Raw genomic sequence first — 11,329 nt, forward strand, 5'->3', positions numbered from 1 at the left:
TCATGAATCATAAATATGAAGTGTGACCATTCATTTCAGCCTGTGTGTATGCACTACACTACACTACACTACACTACACTACACTACTCATCTAGACACCAGGGCGTGGGCAGCAGCAGTCCTCTGTCTGACTATAGAATCCAGGGGAGGCTGGTGGAGGTAGAAATCAGAGGACGTTTGTAATGCCTGGAATGGAATGAGGAACGGTATCTTGTTCCACTCCGAGCCCGAATTCCGATTTCTGCCTCCGCCATCCTCCCCTGAAAGAATCTCCATCCTGAAACTCCCCTGCTAACGTCGTGTGTCTGTTATTCCGTACGTCCATCAGCCACGGTCGCACCCAGCCCGCTGTAGTCAAGGAGACATGCTCCAGCAGCCATGGAGACAGCACCTCAGCGAAGTGAGGGTTTGTTTTTTCTGAACCGTTTTTAATGTTTAAAGTCCATTTCTAGGGCAGAGACAGGGGGAACTGGTTAAGTGGCTCACGCTTTTAAAGTGTCTCTCAGTGACAGACGAGATGGACACATGGCGTTTGCAGAGGAGATTCAGGTCAGGGTTAGTGGACAGTCTGTACGCCCCACCCCCACCCCCACACCCGCCCTCCCCATTGCACACAATGAAAGTTAAATCTCGGTCCCAGGAAGCAATGTTCACAAACAAAGCATTGTCCTGACCAGTGTTTCAGTCGCAGGCCAGAGATAACAGGAGAAGAAACAACAGCTCAGTGGCCAGGTCACTGGCCAGACCCCAGATGTATAGAAGTATTGATAGAAGTATTGTGGCGTGTATGAAATTGTATGAAAAGTGTTCTCATTAGGCCTGTGCGCTGGTCAGGCTCGGAGACGTGTCTTGATCCTGAGGGGCATCCTCTCAGCAGGTGCGCGTGGGCGTGTGTGTGTGTATGATCCTTGCAGGGTTGCAAAGGTAAAGGAAGAGGAGGCTTTCCCTGCTTCTCTGTCACTCTCCGTCCGTCCATCCCTCCGAGCTCCAGCCTTTAACCATCACCATCTTAATCCAGCAGTTTAGAGTGTTCTATCCTTGTGATGGTCCAGTCCGGCGCCACCCCCTTGGTAAACTCCCTTTGGAATCTGGCAATGATCACAGCCAATCACAGACTGTTACACAGGATGTTTAGACTACAAACAGTAAGTTTAGACTGCAAACAGGAAGTTAAGTGACCCACTGTGACCCACGGTGCAGATGGTTCACAGAAACACACTCACTCGTAATTGGCTGTGAGCAGCCTCTTAGTCTCCGCCTCCCCTTCTCCACCAATGGCCATCTGGAAGATGCGTGTGCCTTCCATGGTGTCGTCAGGGAGACGAGCACTGGTCAGGTACCAGAACCTCATCAGAATACTGACGAACTTCCTCCCTGGGAGAGGTCAGCGGAGGTCAACAGGTTATTATTAAAACAACTTAACCCCGCCCAGCATCTCTAGGCTAAGGCAAGTCATTCGCCTTTTCTTTCTTTCTCATTGTTAGTAACACGACTCCTCGTGTCCTCTCCTCCGGCCTCCACTGGCTTCGTCCACAAAAAGCATTGGAGGAGAATATGTGAGGGGAGGAACCTAGATCTTCTCCACCAATTCGTTTTCAGTAGGGCACGAGTGGAGGACAGAGGAGAGGAGGAGAGGACACAAGGAGTCGTGTTCCTAACAATTGAGAAACGGCTAATGACGCCTCCTTTTCGTGCCCTTTCATCAGACATTGTTTGAATCCCCAGGAGAGTTGCCAGCTGAGATTCTACCAGCGGAGATGCTGAGGTTTCACTTGTGATGTTCCGCTCCTAGTCTCTCACCACTATCATCATAGTAGATTCCCACGTCCCCTGGTGTTGTGTACATGATCTCCTCAGGGTCCGCTGACAGCGCCCTCTTGTGGCTCTGAGGCATAACTGCACATTTCTCCTCCAGTTTAGTAATCAGCTGTGAAGAAGAGAGAGAGGGGAGGGAGGGAGCAAGGAAGAGAGAGGAGAGAGGGAGGAAGAGAGGATAGGGAGGGTGGAGGACGAGAGGGGACAATGAGCCACTACCAGAGTGTTACCCAACTCAATATTTGATGTAATAGTTTAGTAAGGGCTTGTGGTGCTTCCAGTGTAGTACTCACATCTTTAGCAACCAGACCTTCTAGGGCCTCAAACTGACACTGAGACAGAAGCCTTGAGACATGAGAGAAGGCCTGCAACCACACAACAGAGGTTACTCTCATCCAAGTGACACAAAAGAGTGACACACTCAATTCAGGGAAGATCAACATGTGTTATGGGAGCAATATAGAGCTGTGAATGGCGCTGCTATAAAGTAGCAAAGATCACAGACATGAAGCAAGCACACCTCACTTAATCATTTCAAGGAAAATGTGCCCTAACAAGTGCCCTCTCACTCACTGACAGTCACAAATACAAGAAGATCACATGAGTTATTATTGTGATCAAAAATAATAATAACAACTCTGTAGGTAGTAGCTGCAGTTACGGGTGAGAGAGGAGATTCTGGTGTCGCAAGATTGCTGCAGTGAAGATGTCAAGAAGGGGCTACAATGCAACGCCTTCTTTTTGTTTACAATTTGGGGGGCTCGACTCGTCTGTCCTATCGTACGTGTTGTCCACTCACCTGCTTCGCTCCCTCCGTGAATTCTTCTATGCGAAATTCTTTGTCAAAGTACGCCCGAATCAAAAAGTAGTATATTCGTGTTCGGAACCATATGAACGGGTTTGGAATGCCGACTACAACCACCTTCTGGTTCTGTTTCGGTCCACGGTCAGAGCTGTACGGTCGCACCGCGGACACCGCCCCGACGCACACCGCAGGGGCCAGGCGGGTATTCTTGGACCGGGGAAGCACAACGCGATCTGACTTGAATAAACGAGTCAATACAGAAGGCTGCCTACTACTACAGTAACAACCTCTCAACATGGGGAGCGCCATCTTTTTCCTCCCACAGCATCTTTGTCCTTCTACCTGAACCTTCCGACTGGAAACAAATGAGCAACCCGTTTACCTACTATATGAAACCGTTAAAAAATAACAACATTAAATCAATTTACCCGCAATTTTATCAAGTACGATTAGCTACATTTCTTGTGTGTCTTACTAGCTCAATTTCTGAGCGTAGAAGCGGTAAAATCACAAACTACAAAAAAATAAAAAAAATTGACTGGGGAAGGTAAATAATGTTACACCAAGCCGCATGACAGCTTTCAAACTGGAGCCACACAACCTGACCAAAGCATCTCTCAACGACACGACTCCGATGCTGTAATGCTTCAAAGGAGTGGACATGTTTGAACGAGAGATTTATCCCATGGTAGGACAAATAACACATGTCTGTGCATTTCTATCATGTTCCTCGAATTGCCACCACTTTCTCTGTGCCTCATGCAGCGAATTTTTGGAGTAGAAATATGCAGTCGTATTAAATGAAAATATTTTTCAGGATGAAAGCTATTACCTGCGCTCTCTAGGGGGTCCACAAGGTCGACTATTTATAGCCTGCAATTAATAGATTCATGTCATGCTCACCACCTGTTGTCCCAACTAAGGATCAGTTAACGACCAGACACGTTTCACCACTCAATCCCAAATGTATTAGTCCTGGTCCAAGATAAATAGGAATTAAAATACCTTGCAGAGTAGTTTCAGGCCCTCCCACTGGAGATTGACAGCAATTCACTTCAAATAGACAGCTTTCAACAGAAACTAGGTCCCAGAGCTAAAGACAGGATAGCCACAGCAAAATACAGCAAAGCTACTTTTGAACAAGATTAAATTAATTTACTTAGACTGGAGAACAGGCTTCACCACTCAATCCCAAATGTATTAGTCCTGGTCCAAGGTGAGCAGGAGTTAAAATGGACCTGCTCTTGATCCCTGGCACGGAACACTGGTGATCGTCAGCTGCAGTCCCACATTGGGTCATTACTGTGCAGTGACAGAATTTCAGTTGCCTGAATACCAAATGGAAACTTCCTCTATAAACTTCCCCCTCCCTCTCTCCCACCTCCAGCCTTGTGATTCCACAACACTCTGGCCTTGCAGTTCGGCGCCCCCTGCCTGTGGGGAGCTACGACAGGAAGGACCTCTACGGTAACAAGGACACGGTGGCGGTGATGTGGGACCTGCAGGCACTGAAGAGGGCACACTGCACCCTGGAGGACCTGCCGTCAGACTACCGAGACTTCTATCCCCGTTGGATAGTTCAGCGTATCTAAAGCCGCGTCTACTCCTCCCAGACGCCACAGCAGCACAGGGAAACTCACAGACTACATCACCCAGCAGCCCACTCACAGATCCTGACTGAGTCTGGGGGCGTCAGAGATTTGGACTACAAAACTGTAACACGAGGATCCTACTTGTAGTTCAAGTTGTGAAGCCTTGACAGAGTCAAGCCTTGACAGAGTCAAGACTTGTGGGTGTCTTTACATCTGATGCAAACACTTACCTTACACCTGTATACCAAAACTCTTGACTCTGTAATTTCGGTTTCTCTTACCACTGCTATGCAACCTCCCCAAATTCTCCCATGTCACCCCCCTCCCCCACACCCTTCACTGGCTCCCAGTGTCAGCTTCAAGACCCTGGTGCTCTCCTCCAGAGCAGTTAAGGGAACAGCCCCTCCCTATCTGCAAACCTTTCTCTAGCACTGTGACTGCCGATGGCACTTGTTCTTATCAAAGGTTTTACTTACAATGCCTGCTGGTTTGTTGATTCACTTACTTAGACAAAATGCAAAGTCGCTTTGTATAAGAGTGTCTGCTAAATGACATAAATGGAAATGGAAATCTTATCTTATTTCATGCAGACACAGTCAGTGTAAATAGGATGCAATTTTTTTTTACTGATCAATTAAAACCATGTTCAAGGTTTGCTGGTCTTCTTGGTGAAGGGCTTGGCCAGGGCTTTGCACATGTTAAACATCCTGACCAGGAAGGAAGGCTTGCATGGTGTGGAGCTGGAGCTGGACGGTCCGCTCTCTCCCTGGGAGGACGTCACAGCATCTTGGTCGTTGAGGGAAGCAGTACGAGAAAGACAACAAATATTTGAATTAACTGACTCAATATCCTTAGGGCTAACATTTTCTGTTACCATACGGTTAAGTGCTATATACATGTACAAGTACAAACAATTCCAACAAGGAGAGTCTGTTCATTTTAACTTACCGGCTTTGTTGGCAGCAGGGGTCTGCTCCTGGGATGGGGTCGGAGGGCACTGGTTGTCTTTAGTTCCCTTCTTTGATTTCTGGATGACAGATAAGAGCTACATTAGATGGAATAACACACAAAACACAACAGCAAACAAAACGTATAGATAACTTACCAAAATACATGAATGAAGAGAGTTAATGACATACTGTACATACCTTTCCAAGCCCACAAAGAAACCAGGAACTTTTCCTTCTGCTGGTCTTCACACCAGGCTGTGGGAGGAGAGAGTTTCCCCCCACCTCACCCCTGAGTCCAGTGGTGGAGGCTGGGTCAGCAGCAGAGCAGAGGACAGGGCTGGCAGGCTGCTGCTCAGGGAGGGAGAGACAGACTGATGGTGTTGATGTTGGAGACCACCTGTTCTCCCTCAACTGTTTGAGCTCCTCTGTGGGGTCGGAGGTCATTGTCAGGGTCTCCACTACGGAGGACATTTGCTGCCTGGTGTCCACAGACAAGTCAGGCTGAGTGGAGGAGTTGCCGGTGTCAATAACAGAGCTCCTGATGATTGGGCAATAGCTCTCCACTGGCCACTCTGAGGGGATGGGGGTGCCTGGTAGCGCTCCAGGAGAGAAGGCCACGTCGCTCTGCGAGCCTCTGTCTGACGTGACAGAGAGGGTGGACCGAGAGGAGGACGGTCGGGGTGTCCCCCGGCCTCTAGTCCAATCAGCGTCCGCCATGTCCACGCCATGCAGCATGGAGGTCACCACAGAGTACATTACCCTGCCCTCCTTTGATGATGCCAGCTTCTTCTGAAAAGCCATCAATAGAATGTGGCTGTTGTAGCTGGTGAGGCTAGTGACGCTGACCTCACTGCCAGCCCTGCTTAACTGATGGGGGGCCTTCATCTCCACAGCATCCTGGGCCTCGGCGTCAGCTACTTTCTGGCCAGAGTTCACCTGATTGGTCATCTCCACAGAGGAGGAGGGGCCTATGTGCACAGTATCATTCACAGTGTGAAGAGGTCAGACAGGTGTGTTTGTGATTACAGCCCTGATATGGTGAGTGTCCATAGCAGTGGGAGACTCTCCATATCAGGGCTAGTGATAACAGTGGTTCAGTTGAATACGGTAGTATGGTTTACAGTGTAGAGAGAGTGTCTCTGACCTGCATCAGTGTCGGTGGTCAGCTGCTCCACCGGGGTTCTCCTGGCACTGCTCCTCCTCTTGGTCTGAAACACATGACAGTCAATCACACTGATAAGGCTACTGTATAAACCAATGAAAAACAATGACACTGACAACAGAGTGGAGCTTCTACTGTACATGTTAGATCACCAACACAATGGTTTAATATGCACTTTTGAGAGGAAACTAGCAAAGTAAGTAAGTACAGAGAAGAGCCCAGATTATCTATCCAGACTTCTCCATCTCTCCTCTCTCACCTTGACCTTCCTCTTCTTGGCGGCCTGACTCTTCTGCTTCATCACAGGGGGGAGGTCATGCTTCACCTCCTCCTCCACAATGCTCTGATCTTCCTCGTCATTCTTGTCTAAACTCTAAAACGACCAGATTAGGACAAATTAGCACCATCTGAATACTCATACTCCGTGCCACCACCAATTCCTAGGCTACATACATAACTTGGTGAGCAGGCCTCTTCGATCGCTCAGACAGAACAGAGATTTACGTATACCTCCAATGTCCCTTCAATGCACCATCACTGCTAACTCTAACTCTACAAGCTGGCAGATTAGAGAGCCCATACAACTACCAATAAAATATATATTGAGTCTACACAGTCATTTGGAAATATACTTTTCAGTCATCATGCGTACAAAATCATACAAAACATATTAATTTCACACTTGAGCACAATTGTGTTTACATAGAATACAGTATGAACTGAATTTAATGGAATACAACCCTGAAACTGTCGTATAAATTGACCATAAAACCTGATCGATTATGAATGCAACGGGAATTTCTGTTGCTCTGAGGAAAAACAAATGTAACAGCATGATGTCACATTTAGACCTCGAATTCCGTGCCGTGGGGCGCACACTGGTGACAACATCGTAAACTAGAGACATTGTACCGAACAACTAAGCCATTCATATCACCACAACAAGTTGAAATTGGAAAACGGGCAATCAATGTAAGACAATACACTAAATGATTCAGTCACTTGCCAGCACAACGAACTTAGCAATTTGCTGCAATTTGTTGGAGCATAAACTGAGCCATACCAGTAACAGTAGCCTGTTAAATACGCCTAAACATATCAAACATTTTAGGTTACACTGTATTCACAACGCCGCGACACGGGAGTACGGGGGTGGCAGCGAAGCACCCATTTCAGCACCTTGCGCATGCTGCAGCTCCGCTGGACACCATGCTGACCATAGACCGGGGACAGCGCCGCCCGCAGCCCATATCACTCAAAAGCACACCTGGAACCTACAACATCATGCATGAACCAGCTAAGCAATGGCTCAATTCAATTCAATTCAATTCAAGACAATACAATTGTCAACTCAATTCGAAACGTCAATAATCAATTGTCAATTAGGCTATCAACGTGAATAAACTAACCAACTACTGGGTAACCAAACAGTCCACGATGCAGAGTCACACATCCATATGCCTACCTTATCGTCCATGGTGAAGTCGACGGCTGGAGCGCAGTATCCTAGTGTATCTATCAATATCTAAATGACCAAAGCAAACATAAAGTCACTATATAGAGACCATATATAGACCATATTAGGCCTACGTCATAGTGTGTGCCCTCTGATGTCAGGGCTACCGAGAGGCAGGGACGCGCGGGCCTGTCCGTCGCCACGAGTAGCGTAGCCTAGAACACCGCTATGTGTTTCATTTAGCTTTTAGTATTATAAAGAAACATATTCTTTCCATGAGGATGCAAATGCATAAACATCAACCTGGTTGAGACAAACAAACGTCTCGCAGGGAAAATGGTTGAGCCACTTTCAGAACCCGTAGCCTATTAGTGTCCTTGCAAAATATCCACTAAGCCCGTACACAGTCTTTATAATGCATTCGTCCTATGGTAAACCATATGAAGATGTTCCAGATTTATAAGTGGCTTGTCTAAAAAATCACATCCACATCGTAGGCTAATACTTTATTTGTAATGGCAAATATGTTATTTCAAATGTTATTTATCCATGGGTTTGACCAGTTTCTATTATACAAAATGTAAAGTGATTGTATATCACGATAGCAAATAAACACACAATATTTGATACAATTCTTAAAAGGTAGATTGCAAATTTCAAATGGGCTGCGCCTGGATTGCGCGCAATGCAATGATCATATTATAACGCTTGAGGGCGACAAATACACACCAAGGACTGGAGTGGCTGTAGTTTCATCGAAACCCCCCATGCACTCACCGTGGCGTGGCAAATCCTTCAACATGTATATTAGAGGAATTTGACGGCGGTCGGATTTAACGTTGGAGGACTGATAGTAAAGTATTTCATGGAACACCAAGTTTCTATCATGTGTTCTACCAAAGCAGTTGGTTCTCGGGAAAAGTGACCCCCTTATTCAAAAAATCTGCAGCTCCACTGCGCTTGCGCACTTTCGAGGCGAAAAGTGTCACTAGTTGTGACTGTCAACGGGAGAGGAGAGACTGTCAGACAGTCAACTTTGTTGTTGTCACCGGGAAGTTCGCTTGCTAGCTCAACAGCGTAACTTGCGAAAGTTTAGGGTAGTTAGTCAATTTAGTAATAGGAGGCATTTTAAATAGCTGTATTGCTCGCTATCTAGTTGATTAATCCAAGTTGCTAACTTAGTTCACCATTCGCCAGCTGCTTCATTAGCTAACTAGCTAGCTAGTTGTATCGGCTGGCCTGTCTCTGTCCGATCAGTCACAGAGCTAACTTTAGCCGGTTGTCTTAGCATGTATTTCGGTAATTGGCATGAATTATATTACACCGGCTGTACTGCCCACAACCTCAAGACCACAACCCTATCGAAGTAGTCGGACTATTTGATTATCAACAGTTTTAGCTAGCGGCCTATTGAAGTGAATTGTATCGGAAGGATGATGTCTCGGAGGCGGCTGGACAGCCGCAGTGGACCCGCGGGGATGCTGGGGGAAATTCAAACCCAGATCAATACGGAGCCGATGGACGGTGTGTATGAGATCACCGGGGAGTTGGGAAGGTAAGCCATATCATTTGCAACGAATTTACATGTACTTTCAAGCTCACACTGAGATGAGCATTCTGTGTTAATGTTGAAGCAGACAAGCTGCTCAGGAAGACCCTTTGATATGCAAATATTGGCTAGCTACCTGGATCTATTGTATATCCGTTGACAGGTGTGAGACAAAGCAACACATGTCAGATTGGATAATTGGCTTCATTTCAGGTGCCTAAAATGTTCCACCTCAGGCAGGTGAGGTCTTTTGATCTGTTAAAACAATTGTCTTGAAAGCACTGTCAACCGTTTTCTACGTTGGAGGAAACAATAAAGTATGTCCTTTGGCGTCATTATGACTTGTAACAACCGTTGCCAATTACTGCCAAAGTATGACTAAGGTGTGTGTATGTGTATGTGTGTGTGTGTGTATGTATGTGTGTGTGTATGTGTATCTATGTATGAGTATGAGTGTGAGTGAGTGTGTCATCTGCTGCCCGTGTGTGTTGTACCCAGTGCCTCATCATCTGTGCTAATGCAAGGCAGGAGGAAGGAAGAGTGGGGCATGTGGAAACCAGGCTGAGCTCAGCTACTGAGAAAGAGGAAATAACACAAGTGTGTGTGTGTGAGAGAGAAAGAAAGAAAGAAAAGAGAGAGAAAGAAAGAAAGAAAGAGAGAGAGAGAGAGTGGGGGAGAAGAGATGTACTGTATGTGTATGTGTGTTACAGTGTGAAAGAGGGGTAGAATAAAGGGAAGTACTGTAGCAGAGTGTGTGTGTGTGTGTTGCAGGGTTGCCAGGCTATAACATTGTCACTCATTTACTCTCAACAGGAAGTAACTGAACTCCCTGTTTACAGTACAAACACTCAAAGCTTACATGCATATAAACAGAACAGCAGAGGTGTGGCTGCCTTTAGTGGCTAAGAGAAAGTTAGTTCACACGATGGCATCGGGCTGCTTTTTTGAAGGAGATATGTGTTCTTTAAGAGATTATGTTTCTCTGTGTGCGTGTGTGTCTCTCTGTGTGAGTGTGTGTTTCTCTGTGTGAGTGTGTGTTTCTGCAAAATATTGTGTGCTTCTGTAAGAGATTGTGTTGCGCAGCACTAAAACCGTGTGCAAAGACTGTTTGGTAACACCTCAAGATGTGTCTTCTCCAACCGACACAAACACCAACGTAGGCAGGGCAGTAAAGGGGAGTGTCAGACGACTTGTCAAGGCAAGTTGGCAAACCATTCCACTTTCAATGATTACCAATAGATGAAAGTAAACACTTATTTGTATTGATAACGGGCACAGCAGTTGATGCCTACCACCAGCACATCCTCTATAAGTATGTGGAAGTAGTAGGTACAGTGTTTGGAGACTCACAACAGGTTGAATTTGATATTCCGCTGTAGGCTTGTTGAGTGATTTAAATGATGATAGCAGACACTTCAAACTCGTGGTTAAAATCATTGCCTACAGCTGTAAGTATTGTCATTTTATTTGTCAAAAAAAAGAAAAAGATTATCCATTCCAACATTGACAGTGAGATCCTGATTGGCGAGGACGATGGACATCTTCATGTCGTATTCAGTTATGCCCACTGGCTCATTGCCGGAGACCTGTCCTCCGCTTCCATGCTAACTGAAACGTTGCTGGCCGAAATGACCAACATATCGGCCATATCGACTCCAACTGTGTGGTGTGCAGCGCTCTTTAGTGGAAGCCCATTGGAGCCCTGCGTCTCTGTGTGAGGTTGTGTACACATGACTGTGTCATGAAGCCTTGTTTACTCACCTGCTGACCCACTTTACCATACTGTACCAGCTCACAGCAGAGTAGGCCTCCAGTACAGTAACCCACACAGTAACTCATACAGTAACCCACACAGTAACTTGTACAGTAACCCATACAGTAACTTGTACAGTAACCCACACAGTAACCCACACAGTAACTTGTACAGTAACCCACACAGTAACTTGTACAGTAACCCACACAGTAACTTGTACAGTAACCCATACAGTAACACATACAGT

At 46.3% G+C, this 11,329-nt stretch overlaps 2 protein-coding genes across 2 annotated transcripts in view; one reads left to right on the top strand and one right to left on the bottom strand.

Annotated features, from left to right (window-relative positions):
• Positions 1 to 604: 604 nt before the first annotated feature.
• maip1 (matrix AAA peptidase interacting protein 1) lies at positions 605 to 2,930 on the bottom strand. Its single transcript, XM_083681338.1, has 5 exons — positions 2,615 to 2,930; positions 2,109 to 2,180; positions 1,801 to 1,927; positions 1,224 to 1,374; positions 605 to 1,088 (listed from the first exon to the last, which is right to left on the bottom strand). The coding sequence occupies exons 1-5, from the start codon at positions 2,927 to 2,929 to the stop codon at positions 1,010 to 1,012; spliced, it is 744 nt and encodes a 247-aa protein (XP_083537464.1). The 5' UTR covers position 2,930; the 3' UTR covers positions 605 to 1,009.
• Positions 2,931 to 8,809: 5,879 nt separating this feature from the next.
• The window catches only part of stk17b (serine/threonine kinase 17b (apoptosis-inducing)), an 8,023-nt gene continuing 5,503 nt past the window's right edge, over positions 8,810 to 11,329 (top strand). Inside the window, exon 1 of the mRNA XM_083681875.1 lies at positions 8,810 to 9,335. Within this exon, the coding sequence (XP_083538001.1) occupies positions 9,214 to 9,335 (122 nt within the window). The 5' untranslated portion in view covers positions 8,810 to 9,213. The remainder of the gene's footprint in view (positions 9,336 to 11,329) is intronic.

Source organism: Argentina silus, assembly GCF_951799395.1.
Source record: "Argentina silus genome assembly, chromosome: 12".
Lineage (NCBI taxonomy): Eukaryota > Metazoa > Chordata > Actinopteri > Argentiniformes > Argentinidae > Argentina > Argentina silus.

Bases quoted from the DNA above. Each gene is read 5' to 3' on its own strand.
- maip1 (XM_083681338.1), bottom strand. From the start codon at position 2,929: ATGGCGCTCCCCATGTTGAGAGGTTGTTACTGTAGTAGTAGGCAGCCT. The intron at 2,181-2,614 runs GTGAGTGGACAA...GTGTGGTTGCAG, and splicing joins TCACGGAGGGAGCGAAGCAG to GCCTTCTCTCATGTCTCAAG. The intron at 1,928-2,108 runs GTGAGTACTACA...TCTTCTTCACAG, and splicing joins AAGGTCTGGTTGCTAAAGAT to CTGATTACTAAACTGGAGGA.